The sequence below is a fragment of the Mobula birostris genome, chromosome 28, assembly GCF_030028105.1.
Source record: "Mobula birostris isolate sMobBir1 chromosome 28, sMobBir1.hap1, whole genome shotgun sequence".
Classification (NCBI taxonomy): domain Eukaryota; kingdom Metazoa; phylum Chordata; class Chondrichthyes; order Myliobatiformes; family Myliobatidae; genus Mobula; species Mobula birostris.
Genome location: NC_092397.1, coordinates 11,967,710 through 11,987,508, shown reverse-complemented (window position 1 = coordinate 11,987,508; position 19,799 = coordinate 11,967,710). Strand labels below are relative to the sequence as shown.

The 19,799-nt window shown below is 55.5% G+C and overlaps 1 protein-coding gene across 1 annotated transcript in view; it reads right to left on the bottom strand.

Moving 5' to 3' along the window:
- The window catches only part of LOC140188844 (mitogen-activated protein kinase kinase kinase 11-like), a 113,480-nt gene extending 95,151 nt beyond the window's left edge, over positions 1–18,329 (bottom strand). Inside the window, exon 1 of the mRNA XM_072245498.1 lies at positions 16,851–18,329. Within this exon, the coding sequence (XP_072101599.1) occupies positions 16,851–17,586 (736 nt within the window). The 5' untranslated portion in view covers positions 17,587–18,329. The remainder of the gene's footprint in view (positions 1–16,850) is intronic.
- Positions 18,330–19,799: the final 1,470 nt, after the last annotated feature.

The window sequence follows — 19,799 nt, the reverse complement described above, 5'->3', positions numbered from 1 at the left end:
TAATTTATGCATAGCTTGATAACAAAATGTAACTGGGATTTAAATGGTTCACGATGCTCTAAGTGTCGTGCTACTGCTGCAAAGAAATTTCCTCACTCGGTGCCCTAGGTGGCACGGTAACGTAGCGGTTGGCATGGTAACGTAGCGGTTGGCATAGCGCCAGCAAATGCAATCGGGGTTCAATTCCCGCCGCTCTCTGTAAGGTTGTCACCGTAACCACATGGATTTCCTCCGGGTGCTCTGGTCTCCTCCCAACAGGTTAGGGTCGGTAAGTTGTGGGCGCGCTATGTTGGCGCCAGAAGCATGGCGACACTTGCGGGCTGCCCCCAGCACAAACCTCGGACTGTCGCGGACACAGACGCTGCATTTCACGCTATATTTCGTCCTACATGTGAGAAATAAAACTAATCTTTAACCCCTATGAACCTCTCTTGTAACAAAGGCTAACAGGCACTTTATCCAGTACACCCTGCTCGCTGACGCAAATATCTCATCAGCCAATCATGTGGCAGCAACTCAGTGCATAAAAGCACGCAGACACGGTCAAGAGGTTCAGTTATTGTTCAGATCAAACATCAGAACGGGGAAGGAATGTGATCCAAGTAACTCTGATCGTGAAATGATTGTCGGTGCCAGATGGGGTGGTTTGAGTATCTCGGAAACTGCTCTGATCTCCTGGGATTTTCACGCACAACGGTCTCTGGAGTTTACAGAGAATGGTGCAAGGAACAAAAAACATCCAGTGAGCGGCAGTTCTGTGGGCCAAAACACCTTGTTAATGAGAGAGGTCAGAGGAGAACGGCCAGACTGGTTCAAGCTGACAGGAAGGTGACAGTAACTCAAATAACCACACGTAACAACAGTGGTGTGCAGAAGAGCATCTCTGAACACACAACACGTCGAAGCTTGAAGTGGACGGGCTGCGGCAGCAGAAGACCATGAACATACACTCACTGGCCACTATGGTACAGGAGGTAATTACTAAAGTGGCTGGCGAGTGTAGGATCCCCTGCTGTGGCGAACAAGCACTCGGTCCCCTGTGACCGCCAGCACTCTCTGACCTACCATTTCACAAACACGGGTCCTTTCAAGATTACGGCAGGGTCCTGTTATTGTAAGCTGCTCACAGCCCAGGAAAGCAGCCATGAAACAAGTTCCCACACAGTACAAATCAGTGGTTAAGAATAGGCTGAACATAAGTCGGGCACTTGTGAGCTGGGGAGGACCTATACTTTGCAATCCTGTGCCTAACAGCGGATAAACTCATATTTTTCTGCCATCTTTCACACTCTCCCTCAATTACTCGTCCCCTCAAAGCCTCTCCCTGCCCATCATCTCGTCTAGGTTGGTGTCATTCGCAGACTTGGAAAAGTGACATTTGGCCAATTGTAGTTGACAGGGATTGTGGAGGGCTGGGGTGACTGAGCGAAGGCAGTTCTCCAGCGGTCAGCGACGGTCCATTTGAGAAAGGCATGCCTGTTCCCACTCCCTGGCTTCTGTCCGAAAATCCGAACATTACTCCCACAGCAGGGACTGGCAGGAGAGAGGGAGGCTGACAGACAGACAAAGACACGTGAGACGGAGGGTGGGAGAGACACACAGAAACAGACAGAAAGAGCGGGGGGGAGGGAGGAAGACAGAAAGAGAAACAGAGAAACTGAAAGAGAGAGACTCAGAGAGAGGGAGAGAGAGAGAGAGAGAGAGACAAAGAGAGAGAGAGGGAGGGAGGGAAGGGGACTGTCAGAGAGGCTCTGTTAGAGAGAGAAAGATACAGGGACTCTCTGTCAGAGAGAGTCAGAGACAGAGAGAGAGATACAGGGACTCTGTTAGAGACAGAGAGAGTCTGTTAGAAAGACAGAGAGACTCTCTGTCAGAAAGAGAGAGAGAGAGAGAGAGAGAGAGAGAGATGAGAGGGACAGGGACTCTCAGAGAGACAGGGACTGTCTGTCAGAGAGAGAGAGAGAGAGAGACAGAGAGATGAAAGAGACAGGGACTCTGTCAGAGAGAGAGAGAGACAGACAGACAGATGGAGGGACAGGGACTGTCTGTCAGAGAGAGAGAGAGAGATGAGAGGGACAGGGACTCTCAGAGAGACAGAGACAGAGAGACAGGGACTCTCAGATAGAGAGAGAGAGACAGAGAGATGAAAGAGACAGGGACTCTCAGAGAGAGAGAGAGAGACAGAGACAGAGAGACAGGGACTGTCTGTCAGAGAGAGAGAGAGAGAGACAGATGAAAGAGACAGGGACTCTGTCAGAGAGAGAGAGATGAGAGGGACAGGGACTCTCAGAGAGACAGAGACAGAGAGACAGGGACTGTCTGTCAGAGAGAGAGAGAGACAGATGAAAGAGACAGGGACTCTGTCAGAGAGAGAGAGAGAGAGAGAGAGAGAGACAGGGACTGTCTGTCAGAGAGAGAGAGAGACAGAGAGATGAAAGAGACAGGTACTCTGTCAGAGAGAGAGAGAGAGAGACAGAGAGATGAAAGAGACAGGGACTCTGTCAAAGAGAGAGAGAGAGAGAGAGACAGGGACTGTCTGTCAGAGAGAGGGAGGGAGAGTGGGAGAGACAGAGATGGGAGGGACAGGGACTCTCACAGAGAGAGAGAGAGAGAAAGAGAGAGGGACCCTGTCAGAGAGGGGGAGGGAGAGAGCGACAGACAGACAGACACACGTACAGAGGGAGGGAGAGAGATGGGAAGGAATGGACAGTAAGAAAAACAGGGGTGGAGAACGTAGCACATTACTGCTAACCGCCAAAACCCATAAAAGGGACACAGGCCGCTGATTTTAATGTTGTCCCTTTTATTTCGGCACTTGCCGCATGCAGACCCTACAATTTCTGCCCGTTTTCCTTACTGTGGCGGGCAGGCTCTTGCTGTTTGCCAGCCGTTGCAATGGTGACTCAGAGAAAGTGCTCAGTGGGCCGAGGAGCTTGTCGCAATGCCCCAGGGGCACGTGGAAGAGATGCGAGTCCCTTTATAAAAATATATCTTTAATTGCTACCCTGCGGTCCCTGGAAGGAACAGCAGAACCACAGAGAGCTCCAGTTACAACAATGCCGGCTGGGGCCTCCCTGGAAAGGCTGCCCACACAGATAGGCCGAAAGACGCCACAGTGACAATCAGCTTATTCATGCAGCCAGCCAGCCAGTGCCCCAGTAAACCCCAAGACCTCAGCCCCACGGGCTGTAAGCAAAGGGATGAGATCTCATTCCCACTTGCAGGAGTGGCAAGGCCAGAAGATTGGCTTTATTGTCACGCGCACCCTCGAAGCACACAGTGAAATGGCTCTGTTCTCCCTGCAGCCATCAGGAAGGAGGTACAGGAGCCTCAGGACTCACAGCACCAGGTTCAGGAACAGTTATTACCCCTCAACCATCAGGAAGGAGATACAAGAGCCTCAGGAATCACACCACCAGGTTCAGGAACAGTTGTTACCCTTCAACCATCAGGAAGGAGATACAAGAGCCTCAGGACCCACACCATCAGGTTCAGGAACAGTTGTTACCCCTCAACCATCAGGAAGGAGGTACAGGAGCCTCAGGAATCACACCACCAGGTTCAGGAACCGTTATTACCCCTCAACCATCAGGCTCCTGAATAAAATGGGATAACTATGCTCCTGTAGATCGGCCAAGTTATCTGTGATTTAACTACACTCAAATTCACTTTCCCCATCCACTGAGATGCTCCCACAACCAATGATCTCACTTTAAGAACTCCTTATCTCATGTTCTCGTTATTTATTGCTATTTATTTATATTTGCATTTGTAGTTTGTTGTCTCCTGCAGTCTGGTTGATCTTTCATTGATACTGTTTACTATAGATTTGCTGAGTATGCCCACAGGAAAATGAACCTCAGGGTTGTATGTGGTGAAACAGTGATGACAAATTTACTTCAAACTCTTTGAACTTTGAAAATCAAACCGGTGAGGTTTGTACTGGGGGGGCTGGGAGGCAGGGGGGAGCCCACAAGTCTCACTACGTTTCCAGTGCCAACGTAGCACGCCCATGGGTTACTAAACCCAGCCGTACATTTTTGGAATGGCGGGGCGAGGAGGGAGAACGGGAGCGCCCAGGGGAAACCCACGCGGTCACGAGCCGAAGGTGCAAACTCTTCACGGGAATCGAACCCTGGGTCACCGGCGCTGCAAAGTGTTGCGCCAGACGCTGCGCTACCAAGCTGGAGGAGGCCGTCCCCGCCGGGGGGGGGTGGGGGGGAGGTGGGGATGGGGGTGCACAGAGGTCTTCCGCCCAAGCACAGAGCGCCAGGGCAAGGATAGACACTTCCTCAGGAGGCCGCGTCACCGCGGCTTCGAGAAATCACAGGGCACTGCGAACGCCGCCCCGTCCATCGTGCAAACCGCCCTCCTGCCTACTAACTCCGTCTACGCCTCCCGCGGCCCCAGGAAAGCACAATGAAGGATCTGTCATTCCTCCCACACGGGTATTCGTCTCCTCCCCTCTCCCGTTGGATTTCTTTTCCTGTCTGTTCCTGGTGCTTTCCTTGTTCCTTGAGTACTTCTTGCCTGTTTCGTTTCTGAGACCGAGTCGCCAGCTCGACGCTCCACCCAGCAAGGGTAGAAAGCGTGCAAGGAGCCGGCGGGATTCGAACCCGGAACCACTCGGCTCAAAGCCCGGTGCGGATGCCACTACACCACCGGCCGGCCTTGCCCCATTGGATAGCAAAACGTATCACCTGACTCAAGGACAGATTCCATTGGCTGCTATCAGACTCTTGAGTGGATCTCTCAAAGGGCTAACGAAGAACACTGGATCTCCAAATCTACCCCATCACGGTCCCTCGGTTACAGTCTGTGCAACTGCAATCTGTTTTTCTCTTTTTCCTCCCTCCGTGTAAAGAGAGAGAGATAAAAGATTAGCTTTATTTGTCACGTGCACACCGAAATATACAGAGGAATGCGCCATTTTGTGTCACTGTCTCGTCTGGTGAGGGATGGAGGGGGGATGTTGCTACTGCACAGGATCGAGGTAAGCTGCAGAGAGTTGTAAACTCAGTCAGCTCCATCACGGGCACCAGCCTCCGTAGTGTCCAGGACATCTTCAAGGAGCAGTGCCTCAGAAAGGCGGCGTCCATCATTAAGGACCCCTGTCACCCGGGACATGCCCTCTTCTCATTGATACCGTCAGGAAGGAGGTACAGCAGCCTGAAGGCACACACTCAGCGATTCAGGAACAGCTTCTTCCCCTCTGTTATCTGATCTCTGAACCCATGAACACCACCTCACTACTTTTTTATTTCTGTTTTTGCAGTACTTATTTAATTTAACTTTCTTATACAATGTATATTTAAGACCATAGGACATAGGACATACATGGCAAATGGCAGGGCATTGAAGAATGCAGTAGAACAGAGGGATCTAGGAATAATGGTGCATAGTTCCCTGAAGGTGGAATCTCATGTGGATAGGGTGGTGAAGAAAGCTTTTGGTACGCTGGCCTTTATAAATCAGAGCATTGAGTATAGGAGTTGAAATGTAATGTTGAATTTGTACAAGGCATTGGTGAGGCCAAATTTGGAGTATTGTGTACAGTTCTGGTTACCGAATTATAGGAAAGATGTCAACAAAATTGAGAGAGTACAGAGAAGATTTACTAGAATGTTACCTGGGTTTCATCACTTAAGTTACAGAGAAAGGTTGAACAAGTTGGGTCTCTATTCTTTGGAGCGTAGAAGGTTGAGGGGGGACTTGATAGAGGTGTTTAAAATTATGAGGGGGATAGACAGAGTTGACGTGGATAGGCTTTTTCCATTGAGAGTTGGGGAGATTCAAACAAGAGGACATGAGTTGAGAATTAAAGGGCAAAAGTTTAGGGGTAACATGAGGGGGAACTTCTTTACTCAGAGAGTGGTGGCTGTGTGGAACGAGCTTCCAGCAGAAGTGGTTGAGGCAGGTTCGATGTTGTCGTTTAAAGTTAAATTGGATAGGTATATGGACAGGAAAGGAATGGAGGGTTATGGGCTGAGCGCAGGTCTGTGGGACTAGGTGAGAGTAAGAGTTCGGCACAGACTAGAAGGCCCGAGATGGCCTGTTTCCGTGCTGTAATTGGTATATGGTTATACGGTTACAGGAGCAGAATTAGGCCATTTGGCCCATCGAGTCTGCTCCACCATTTCATCATGGCTGATCCATTTTCCCTCTCAGCCCCAATCTCCTGTCTTCTCCCCGTATCCCTTCATGCCCCGACCAATCAGAAATCTATCAACCTCTGCCTTTAATATACCCAATGCTTACAGCAATTCAGTTTTTAAGAAGTTATTATGTACTGGTGTGGCAAAAACAACACATTTCATGACAAATGCTGGTGTAATTAAACCTGATTCCGATACCAAATCAAGTCCGCGTGGAATGTTATGGGCAGCCCGCAAGTGTCGCCACGCTTCCAGCACCAGCGCAGCATGCCCACAACTCACTCACCCTAGCCAGCAGGCCTCTGGACTGTGGGAGGAAACCAGAGCACCCGGAGGAAACCCACGCAGTCACAGGGAGGACGTGCAAACTCCTTACAGGCAGCGGCGGGGAATCAAACGCTGACTGGTGATTGTCGGTGCCGCACTGTTTTCACGCCCTCAGTGTAATTATGTATGGCCTGATCGCAGGGCAGACAAAAGAGTTTTTTTACTCTTTCTTGGTGCACGTGACAATATTAAACCTATAACAAGTGACGTGGACTTACAGCGATGACGACAGAAGGCAAAAGCACAAGAAAGTCTGCTGATGCTGGCAACACAGACAAAATGCTGGAAGAACCCAGCAGGTCAGGCAGCATCTGTGGAAATGAGTCAACATTTTGGGCCGAGACTCAACTTCACGACTGAGGAGGAAAATACCAGAATAAAAAAGGTTGGGGAAGTGGATCGAGGGTAGCTAGAAGGTGACAGGTGAAGCCAGGTGGGTGGGAAAGGTCAAGAGCTGGAGAAGAAGGAATCTGATAGGAGAGGAGAGTGGACTGTAGGAGAATAGGAAGGAAGTCACCAAGGGGAGGTGGTAGGCAACTGAGAAGAGATAAGAGGCCAGAGTGGGGAATAGAAGGTGGTGGGTTGGGGGGGGGGATTTCTTTTCAAAACTGGGAGGAGAAATTGATACCTATACCATTAGGCTGGAGGCTACCCAGATGGAATATAAGGCTCTGCTCTTTCACCTTGCTGGTGGCCTCATCATGGCACAAGAGGAGGCTGCGTCAGAACGAGAATGGGAATGGGAATTATAACATTTGGCCACGGGGATGGCCTGCTTCTGTCGGATGGAGCAGGAGGGCGCTTGATGAAACAGAGTGCAGAAGAAGCTGAAAGTGCCCAGGAGGTTGGGCAGCGGCCGCGGAGGAGGAAGCAGGGTTGATATTTCAGATTGACGGATCTTTGTTAGGGAGTAAACGCAGGTGTTTTGAGCGGCAGGGAAGGGTGGGGTTTGAGAGCACAAAGGCTGCAGCTGTGACAAGGCGGAGACCAAACAGGTGACACACATACTGCTTCCATGCAAGAACAAGTGATGAAAACCTGCCAATCACAATGAAACTCAGCTCGAGGAATAGCATCGCATCTACAGCTTGGAGCTCTGCGCAGAATCCAACCACTTCAGATACCCAGCCAGTCCTGTTTGTGACCAGTTCAGATACCCAGTCCTGTATGTGACCACTGCAGATACCCAGTCGGTCCTGTTTGTGACCAGTTCAAATACCCAGTCCTGTATGTGACTACTTCAGATACCCAGCCAGTTCTGTTTGTGACCATTTCAGGACATTCAAAGTTCAAAGTAAATTTTAGTATCAGAGTACACATACAAACTAGAGGTTCATTTTCCTGCGGGCATCCTCAGCAAATCTATAGAATAGTAACTGTAAACAGGATCAATGAAAGATCAACCAGAGTGCAGAAGACAACAAACTGTGCAAATGCAAATATAAATAATGAGGCCGTGAGATAAAGAGTCCTTAAAGTGAGATCATTGGTTTTGGGAACATCTCAGTGGATGGGCAAGTGAGTGTAGTTATCCCCTTTTGTTCAGGAGCCTGATGGTTGAGGGGTAGTAACTGTTCCTGAACCTGGTGGTGCGAGCCTTGAGGCTCCTGTACCTTCTATCTGATGGCAGCAGCGAGAAGAGAGCATGACCTGGATGGTGGGGGTCTCTGATGATGGATGCTGCTTTCCTACGACAGCACTTCATGTAGAAGTGCTCAGTGGTTGGGAGGGAAATCAGTGTAACATCCAACAATTTCAGATGTCCAGCCTTTCCTGTTTGTGACTCAGGACATTCCTGAACCCAGAAAGTTAATTCAGTTTTTTTCTCTCTGCAACGTCCTACTGTCTGTTATTTCCCGCCAGTCTAACTTGATGAATTTTTCAGCCAACTGCTGCAACCTACTTTTCGCCCTCCTCCTCTGCGTCATCGCCCTCAACTAATAGCTCCTCAAGGCAGCTCAGCTGGAAAGAACACTCACTCCCAGAGGGAGACAACAGAATTAGGAGAACCTCCCTGAAAACTGTTCACTTGTCACTCGTCACCCTCTCATTTCCAACCATCACAGAAACACATCCATGTGAAATCTTAACTTTGCTTCTATCTCCACAGATACTGCCTCACCTGATCAGTTTTTACAGGATGTAAAACTGGGCTGAGAAGTGGCAGATGCAGTTCAACCCAGATAAATGTGAAGTGGTTCATTTTGGTAGGTCAAATATGATGGCAGAATATAGTATTAATGGTAAGACTCTTGGCAGTGTGGAGGATCAGAGGGATCTTGGGGTCCGAGTCCATAGGACACTCTAAGCTGCTGCGCAGATTGACTCTGTGGTTAAGAAGGCATACGGTGCACTGGTCTTCATCAACCATGGGATTGAGTTTAAGAGCCGAGAGGTAATGTTGCAGCTATATAGGACCCTGGTCAGACCCCACTTGGAGTACTGTGCTCAATGCTGGTCGCCTCACTACAGGAAGGACGTGGAAATCATGCAAAGGGTGCAGAGGAGATTTACAAGGATGTTGCCTGGATTGGGGAGCATGCCTTATGAGAATAGGTTGAGTGAACTTGGCCTTTTCTCCATGGAGCGACGGAGGATGAGAGGTGACCTGATAGAGGTGTATAAGGTGATGAGAGGCATTGATCATGTGGATAGTCAGAGGCTTTTCCCCAGGGCTGAAACAACTAGCACAAGGGTCATAGTTTAAGGCGCTTGGAAGTAGGTACAGAGGAGATGTCAGGGGTAAGTTTTTTACGCAGAGAGTGTTGGGTGAGTGGAATGGGCTGCCAGCGGCGGTGGTGGAGGTGGAAATGATAAGGTGTTTGAAGAGACTCCTGGATAGATACATGGAGCTCAGAAAAATAGAGGGCTATGGGCAACCCTAGGTGGTTCTAAGGTAAGGACATGTTCAGCACAGCTTTGTGGGCCGAAGGGCCTGTATTGTGCTGCAAGTTTCCTATGTTTCTATATTTGTTTTTCTGTCACTTTTTGCTGGAGGGGAACAAGTCTGTCAGTGTGTGGAACTGGTGTACAATACAGAGGAAGCTGCTACCTTTGAATATTACGGCACAGAACTGGTGGGGACGGGTCTGTCACTGTAACACTGGGGCACGGTACCGGTGGGGATGGGTCTGTCACTGTGTAACACCGGGGCGTGGTATCGGTGGGGACAGGTCTGTCGCTGTGTGACACCGGGGTACGGTACCGGTGGGGACGGGTCTGTCGCTGTATTACACCGGAGTACGGTACCGGTGGGGACGGGTCTGTCGCTGTGTAACACCGGGGTGCGGTATCGGTGGGGATGGGTCTGTCACTGTGTAACACCGGGGCGTGGTATCGGTGGGGACAGGTCTGTCGCTGTGTGACACCGGGGTACGGTACCGGTGGGGACGGGTCTGTCGCTGTATTACACCGGAGTACGGTACCGGTGGGGACGGGTCTGTCGCTGTGTAACACTGGGGTGCGGTATCGGTGGGGACGGGTCTGTCACTGTATAACACCGGGGTACGGTACTGGTGGGGACGGGTCTGTCACTATGAACACTGGGGTACGGTACCGGTGGGGACGGGTCTGTTACTATGTAACACCGGGGTACGGTACTGGTGGGGACGGGTCAGTCACTGTGTGACACCGGGGTACGGTACCGGTGGGGACGGGTCTGTCACTGTATTACACCAGGGTACGGTACCGGTGGGGATGGGTCTGTCACTGTGTGACACCGGGCAACAGTACCAGTGGGGACGGGTCTGTCACTGTATAACACCGGGGTACAGTACCGGTGGGGACGGGTCTGTCACTATGAACACTGGGGTACGGTACCGGTGGGGACGGGTCTGTCACTGTGTGACACCTGGGTACGGTACCGGTGGGGACGGGTTTGTCACTATGAACACTGGGGTACGGTACCGGTGTTGACGTGTCTGTCACTGTATAACACCGGGGTGAGGTATCGGTGGGGATGGGTCTGTCACTATGAACACTGGGGTACGGTACCGGTGGGGATGGGTCTGTCGCTGTGTGACACCGGGGCACGGTACCAGTGGGGACGCGTCTGTCACTGTGTAACACCGGGGTACGGTACCGGTGGGGACGGGTCTGTCACTGTATAACACTGGGGTACGGTACCGGTGGGGATGGGTCGGTCACTATGAACACTGGGGTACGGTACCGGTCGGGACGGGTCTGTCACTATGAACACTGGGGTACGGTACCGGTCGGGACGGGTCTGTCACTGTATAACACCGTGGTACGGCACCGGTGGGGATGGGTCTGTCACTATGAACACTGGGGTACGGTACCGGTGGGGATGGGTCTGTCACTATGAACACTGGGGTACGGTACCGGTGGGGAAGGGTCTGTCACTGTATAACACCGTGGTATGGCACCGGTGGGGATGGGTCTGTCACTATGAACACTGGGGTACGGTACCGGTGGGGACGGGTCTGTCACTATGAACACTGGGGTACGGTACCGGTGGGGATGGGTCTGTCACTGTGTAACACCGGGGTACAGTACCGGTGGGGACGGGTCTGTCGCTGTGTGACACCGGGGTACGGTACCAGTGGGGACAGGTCTGATACTGTATAACACTGGGGTACGGTACCGGTGGGGACGGGTCTGTCACTGTATAACACTGGGGTACGGTACCGGTGGGGACGGGTCTGTCACTGTGCAACACCGTGGTACGGCACCGGTGGGGACGGGTCTGTCACTATGAACACTGGGGTACGGTACCGGTGGGGACGGGTCTGTCGCTATGAACACTGGGGTACGGTACCGGTTGGGATGGGTCTGTCACCGTGTGACACCGGGGTACGGTACCGGTGGGGACGGGTCTGTCACTGTATAACACCGGGGTGCGGTACCGGTGGGGACGGGTCTGTCACTGTATAACACCGGGGTACAGTACCGGTGGGGACGGGTCTGTCGCTATGAACACTGGGGTACGGTACCGGTGGGGACGGGTCTGTCACCGTGTGACACCGGGGTACGGTACCGGTGGGGACGGGTCTGTCACTGTATAACACCGGGGTACGGTACCGGTGGGGACGGGTCTGTCACTGTGTGACACCGGGGTACGGTACCGGTGGGGACGGGTCTGTCGCTGTGTAACACCGGGGTACGGTACCGGTGGGGACGGGTCTGTCACTATGAACACTGGGGTATGGTACCGGTGGGGATGGGTCTGTCACTATAAACACTGGGGTACGGTACGGGTGGGGATGGGTCTGTCACTATGAACACTGGGCTACGGTACCGGTGGGGATGGGTCTGTCACTGTATAACACCGGGGTACGGTACCGGTGGGGACGGGTCTGTCACTGTATAACACCGGGGTACGGTACCGGCGGGGACGGGTCTGTCACTATAAACACTGGGGTACAGTACCAGTGGGGTCGGGTCTGTCACTATAAACACCAGGGTACAGTACCGGTGGGGGCGGGTCTGTCACTATGTGACACCGGGGTACGGTACCGGTGGGGACGGGTCTGTCACTATAAACACTGGGGTACGGTACCGGTGGGGACGGGTCTGTCACTATAAACACCGGGGTACGGTACCGGTGGGGACGGGTCTGTCACTGTATAACACCGGGGTACGGTACCGGTGGGGACGGGTCTGTCACTGTGTGACACCGGGGTACGGTACCGGTGGGGACGGGTCTGTCGCTGTGTAACACCGGGGTACGGTACCGGTGGGGACGGGTCTGTCACTATGAACACTGGGGTATGGTACTGGTGGGGATGGGTCTGTCACTATAAACACTGGGGTACGGTACCGGTGGGGATGGGTCTGTCACTATGAACACTGGGGTATGGTACCGGTGGGGATGGGTCTGTCACTATGAACACTGGGCTACGGTACCGGTGGGGATGGGTCTGTCACTGTATAACACCGGGGTACGGTACCAGTGGGGACGGGTCTGTCACTGTATAACACAGGGGTACGGTACCGGTGGGGACGGGTCTGTCACTGTATAACACCGGGGTACGGTACCGGCGGGGACGGGTCTGTCACTATAAACACTGGGGTACAGTACCAGTGGGGTCGGGTCTGTCACTATAAACACCAGGGTACAGTACCGGTGGGGGCGGGTCTGTCACTATGTGACACCGGGGTACGGTACCGGTGGGGACGGGTCTGTCACTATAAACACTGGGGTACGGTACCGGTGGGGACGGGTCTGTCACTATAAACACCGGGGTACGGTACCGGTGGGGACGGGTCTGTCACTGTATAACACCGTGGTACAGCACCGGTGGGGACGGGTCTGTCGCTATGAACACTGGGGTACGGTACTGGTGGGGATGGGTCTGTCACTGTATAACACTGGGGTACGGTACCGGTGGGGACGGGTCTGTCACTGTGTGACACCAGGGTACGGTAACGGTGGGGACGGGTCTGTCACTGTACAACACCGGGGTACGGTACCGGTGGGGATGGGTCTGTCACTATGAACAGTGGGGTACGGTACCGGTGGGGACGGGTCTGTCACTATAAACACCGGGGTACAGTACCGGTGGGGATGGGTCTGTCACTATGAACACCGGGTTACGGTACCGGTGGGGATGGGTCTGTCACTTTGAACACCGGGTTACAGTACCGGTGGGGATGGGTCTGTCACTTTGAACACTGGGGTACGGTACCGATGGGGATGGGTCTGTCACTGTGTAACACCGGGGTACGGTACCGGTGGGGACGGGTCTGTCACTATGAACACCGGGGTACGGTACCGGTGGGGAGGGGTCTGTCACTGTGTAACACCGGGGTACGGTACCGGTGGGGACGGGTCTGTCACTATGAACACCGGGGTACGGTACCGGTGGGGACGGGTCTGTCACTATGAACACCGGGGTACGGTACCGGTGGGGAGGGGTCTGTCACTGTGTGACACCGGGGTACGGTACCGGTGGGGTCGGGTCTGTCACTATAAACACCGGGGTACGGTACCAGTGGGGATGGGTCTGTCACTATGAACACCGGGGTACGGTACCGGTGGGGATGGGTCTGTCACTATGAACACCGGGGTACAGTACCGGTGGGGTCGGGTCTGTCACTATGAACACCGGGGTACGGTACCGGTGGGGATGGGTCTGTCACTATGAACACCGGGGTACGGTACCGGTGGGGAAGGGTCTGTCACTATGAACACCGGGGTACAGTAACCGGTGGGGTCGAGTCTGTCACAATGAACACCAGGGTACAGTACCGGTGGGGTCGGGTCTGTCACTATGTGACACCAGGGTACGGTAACGGTGGGGACGGGTCTGTCACTGTACAACACCGGGGTACGGTACCGGTGGGGATGGGTCTGTCACTATGAACAGTGGGGTACGGTACCGGTGGGGACGGGTCTGTCACTATAAACACCGGGGTACAGTACCGGTGGGGACGGGTCTGTCACTATGAACACCGGGTTACGGTACCGGTGGGGATGGGTCTGTCACTTTGAACACCGGGTTACAGTACCGGTGGGGATGGGTCTGTCACTTTGAACACTGGGGTACGGTACCGATGGGGATGGGTCTGTCACTGTGTAACACCGGGGTACGGTACCGGTGGGGACGGGTCTGTCACTATGAACACCGGGGTACGGTACCGGTGGGGAGGGGTCTGTCACTGTGTAACACCGGGGTACGGTACCGGTGGGGACGGGTCTGTCACTATGAACACCGGGGTACGGTACCGGTGGGGACGGGTCTGTCACTATGAACACCGGGGTACGGTACCGGTGGGGAGGGGTCTGTCACTGTGTGACACCGGGGTACGGTACTGGTGGGGTCGGGTCTGTCACTATAAACACCGGGGTACGGTACCAGTGGGGATGGGTCTGTCACTATGAACACTGGGGTACGGTACCGGTGGGGATGGGTCTGTCACTGTATAACACTGGGGTATGGTACCGGTGGGGATGGGTCTGTCACTATGAACACCGGGGTACAGTACCGGTGGGGTCGGGTCTGTCACTATAAACACCGGGGTACGGTACCAGTGGGGATGGGTCTGTCACTATGAACACCGGGGTACGGTACCGGTGGGGATGGGTCTGTCACTATGAACACCGGGGTACAGTACGGTGGGGTCGGGTCTGTCACTATGAACACCGGGGTACGGTACCGGTGGGGATGGGTCTGTCACTATGAACACCGGGGTACGGTACCGGTGGGGATGGGTCTGTCACTATGAACCCCGGGGTACAGTACCGGTGGGGTCGGGTCTGTCACAATGAACACCAGGGTACAGTACCCGTGGGGTCGGGTCTGTCACTATAAACACCGGGGTACAGTACTGGTGGGGACGGGTCTGTCACTATGAACACTGGGGTACAGTACCGGTGGTGATGGGTCTGTCACTGTATAACACCGGGGTACGGTACCGGTGGGGACGGGTCTGTCACTATGAACACCGGGGTACAGTACCGGTGGGGACGGGTCTGTCACTATAAACACCGGGGTACAGTACCGGTGGGGACGGGTCTGTCACTATGAACACTGGGGTACGGTACCGGTGGTGATGGGTCTGTTACTGTATAACACTGGGGTACGGTACCGGTGGGGACGGGTCTGTCACTGTGAACACCGGGGTACAGTACCGGTGGGGACGGGTCTGTCACTATGAACACCGGGGTACAGTACCGGTGGGGACGGGTCTGTCACTATAAACTCTGGGGTACAGTACCGGTGGGGACGGGTCTGTCACTATAAACTCTGGGGTACAGTACCGGTGGGGACGGGTCTGTCACTATAAACTCTGGGGTACGGTACCGGTGGGGACGGGTCTGTCACTATAAACTCTGGGGTACGGTACCGGTGGGGTCGGGTCTGTCACTATAAACACCGGGGTACGGTACCAGTGGGGATGGGTCTGTCACTATGAACACCGGGGTACGGTACCGGTGGGGATGGGTCTGTCACTATGAACACCGGGGTACAGTACGGTGGGGTCGGGTCTGTCACTATGAACACCGGGGTACGGTACCGGTGGGGATGGGTCTGTCACTATGAACACCGGGGTACGGTACCGGTGGGGATGGGTCTGTCACTATGAACCCCGGGGTACAGTACCGGTGGGGTCAGGTCTGTCACAATGAACACCAGGGTACAGTACCGGTGGGGTCGGGTCTGTCACTATAAACTCTGGGGTACGGTACCGGTGGGGACGGGTCTGTCACTATAAACTCTGGGGTACGGTACCGGTGGGGTCGGGTCTGTCACTATAAACACCGGGGTACGGTACCAGTGGGGATGGGTCTGTCACTATGAACACCGGGGTACGGTACCGGTGGGGATGGGTCTGTCACTATGAACACCGGGGTACAGTACGGTGGGGTCGGGTCTGTCACTATGAACACCGGGGTACGGTACCGGTGGGGATGGGTCTGTCACTATGAACACCGGGGTACGGTACCGGTGGGGATGGGTCTGTCACTATGAACCCCGGGGTACAGTACCGGTGGGGTCGGGTCTGTCACAATGAACACCAGGGTACAGTACCGGTGGGGTCGGGTCTGTCACTATAAACACCGGGGTACAGTACCGGTGGGGACGGGTCTGTCACTATGAACACTGGGGTACAGTACCGGTGGGGACGGGTCTGTCACTATGAACACTGGGGTACGGTACCGGTGGTGATGGGTCTGTCACTGTATAACACTGGGGTACGGTACCGGTGGTGATGGGTCTGTCACTGTATAACACTGGGGTACGGTACCGGTGGGGACGGGTCTGTCACTATGAACACCGGGGTACGGTACCGGTGGGGACGGGTCTGTCACTATGAACACTGGGGTACGGTACCGGTGGTGATGGGTCTGTCACTGTATAACACTGGGGTACGGTACCGGTGGGGACGGGTCTGTCACTGTGAACACCGGGGTACGGTACCGGTGGGGACGGGTCTGTCACTGTGAACACCGGGGTACGGTACCGGTGGGGACGGGTCTGTCACTGTGAACACCGGGGTACGGTACCGGTGGGGACGGGTCTGTCACTGTGAACACCGGGGTACGGTACCGGTGGGGACGGGTCTGTCACTATGAACACCGGGGTACAGTACCGGTGGGGACGGGTCTGTCACTGTGAACACCGGGGTACGGTACCGGTGGGGACGGGTCTGTCACTATAAACTCTGGGGTACACTATCCTGGGGAGACGACAACACCCAATAGACATCCAGCTTCTGCAAGTTTTGCACAATCACAGAACAAGCCAACCAGATGCAGACTTGTACCATCACAACGTTCGTGCCCTCCGCACAACCTCGTTCAACGCGGACCACCCATTGCAGTGCACGCGCGGCAGGGAAATGCAACCGCCAGTGCCCGGCGGCAAACGGGTGCGGCCCCACCCCCAGACCCCAGCTCCTTACCGTTGTTGGACTTGAGGTCCCGATGGATGACCGGGACGATGGCTTCGTCGTGGAGGTACTTCATGCCCTGGCTGATCTGCACGGCCCAGTTGACCAGGACGTGGGGCGGGATCCGGCGGCCGGCCAGGGCCCGGTTCAGTGCCCCTCCCGACGCGTACTCCATGACCAGGCAGAGGTTGGGCTCCTGCAGGCAGACGCCCATCAGCCCGATGATGTTGGGGTGCCGCAGCATGGCGAACAGCCGTGCCTCCTGCTTGACGTTCTGGGCCGTGGCGCTGATGTCCTCGTCGGGGTCCTGCCTGGCGGCCTTCACGGCCACCAGCCGGCCCCTCCAGGTGGCGCGGTACACCTTGCCGAAGCCCCCGACCCCGATCACCTCCTGGAGGGTCAGCTCGCCGAAGGCCACCTCCCGCGGGGTGGGCAGCTCCTCCGCCTGGCCACCGGGCAGCTTGGCGAAGCCGGCCGGCTTGAAGGACACGTAGTTGGCCGGGAAGATGCCCACCCGGTCGTGCAGCTTGCCCGCCCACCAGCCCTCGTCGCCGGAGATGGCCGAGTCCTTGGAGAGGATCTCCACCCGGTCGCCCTTGCGCAGGGTCAGCTCGTCGGTGGCATGGGCCTCGTAGTCGAACAGGGCCGTCCAGATGGGGTTGACGTACGCCGCCTCAGTGTCCTCGGCCACGGGGGGCTTCGGAGAGTTCCAGGTGGCCCTCCCGAATATGTTCCGCAAAGGCTCCATCAGGGATGGAGGAAGATCTCGATCTCGGCCTCCTACCTGTTTAGAACCATCTCCATCTCGTCCCTCCCCAGCTCGGGGAACAAGAGCCCGCCACAAATCCCTTCCTCCTGCCAGCAAGAAGCACTCTACCGCCTCATGGGGAGCGCAGATCTCCTCCCAGCCTCGGGCGACTTCAGAACTACATCCACTCGGGACAATTTCCACCGGGGAAGACTTTCTTTAAGATTGTAGCCCCTCCTCCTCTCTCGCTCTCTCTCTCTCTGGGTGCTCAAACTTCCCGCAAAAAAAAAACAAACCTTCAGAATTGTCAGGTTGAAATAAATAAAGTTCTCGTCCGCCACTCAGCCGCCCCGTTGAAAATTCTTCCACGAAATCGGAGAGAAAGAGAGAGAGAGAGAGAAAATAACTTATTTGACTTGAAGTTAAAACTTTTCCTGTTGTCACTGCCGGTGAAGTTCTCGGCGCCGGACGAGTTTCAGGAAGTTTGCTTCCCTGTGATCTTAACTCGGAGTCGGTTTCTCCGGACGGCTCCTCCAGACCCGGTCGTCCCGATCCCAGTTCTGGCCGCTGAACTCTGTAACCGCTGGGACCGACTTTCTGTACCGGGAACTCAGAAGACTCCGCTCCGCCATTAGCGACAGCTCTGTCTTGTGCTCGGTCCGTGCACTTTAACCCAGCCCATCGCATCAGGGTGGGGCGTCGCGTTTCTTTTCCCCTCCCTGCGAAGGTTTTTTTTCCACTCTTCGCGCACAGGAAAGGGACGGACCGGTCGTGCAGGGGCGTGAAGACAGCCCCGACACCACCAGCGAGGCAATCCAGCCCCCTGACCAACTCCGCCCGGCCGGGTGCTCCGAGGGCAGCCGGAACCCGACTGTGAAAAGTTTCAGAAAGTCATCGGAAACTTCGGCTGTTTATTCCTCCCAGTGCCGCCGGCTGTCCGCATCTGAGTCGGAACAGGGCAAGCGGAGAGTCACGCCCCGGACCCTCACACTCCGCGTGTCCGTGTCACACCCCGGACCCTCACACTGTCCGTGTCAGTGTCACACCCCGGACCCTCACACTGAGCGTGTCGGTGAGTGTCACACCCCGGACCCTCACACCGAGCGTGTCAGTCAGTGTCACACCCCGGACCCTCACACCGAGCGTGTTGGTGTCACACCCCGGACCCTCACACCGAGCGTGTCGCTGTCACACCCCGGACCCTCCCACCGAGCGTGTCGGTGTCACACCCCGGACCCTCACACTGACCGTGTCCGTGTCACACCCCGGACCCTCACACTGACCCTGTCCGTGTCACACCCCGGACCCTCACACTGACCGTGTCCGTGTCACACCCCGGACCCTCACACTGTCCGTGTCGGTGTCACAGCCCGGACCCTCACACCGAGTGTGTCGGTCAGTGTCACACCCCGGACCCTAACACCGAGCGTGTCGGTGTCACACCCCGGACCCTCACACTGTCCGTGTCGGTGTCACAGCCCGGACCCTCACACCGAGCGTGTCGGTCAGTGTCACACCCCGGACCCTCACACCGAGCGTGTCAGTTCACACCCCGGACCCTCACACCGAGCGTGTCGGTCAGTGTCACACCCCGGACCCTCACCCCGAGCGTGTCAGTGTCACACCCCGGACCCTCACACCGAGCGTGTCCGTGTCACACCCCGGACCCTCACACTGACCGTGTCGGTGTCACACCCCGGACCCTCACACCGAGCGTGTCGGTGAGTATCACACCCCGGACCCTCACACCGAGCGTGTCAGTGTCAAACCCCGGACCCTCCCACCGAGCGTGTCGGTGTCACACCCCGGACCCTCACACCGAGCGTGTCGGTCAGTGTCACACCCCGGACCCTCACCCCGAGCGTGTCGGTGAGTATCACACCCCGGACCCTCACACCGAGCGTGTCAGTGTCACACCCCGGACCCTCACACTGACCGTGTCGGTGTCACACCCCGGACCCTCACACCGAGCGTGTCGGTGAGTATCACACCCCGGACCCTCACACCGAGCGTGTCCGTGTCACACCCTGGACCCTCACACCGAGCGTGTCGCTGTCACACCCCGGACCCTCACACCGAGCGTGTCGGTCAGTGTCACACCCCGGACCCTCACCCCGAGCGTGTCGGTGAGTATCACACCCCGGACCCTCACCCCGAGCGTGTCGGTATCACACCCAGGACCCTCACACTGAGCGTGTCGGTGAGTATCACAC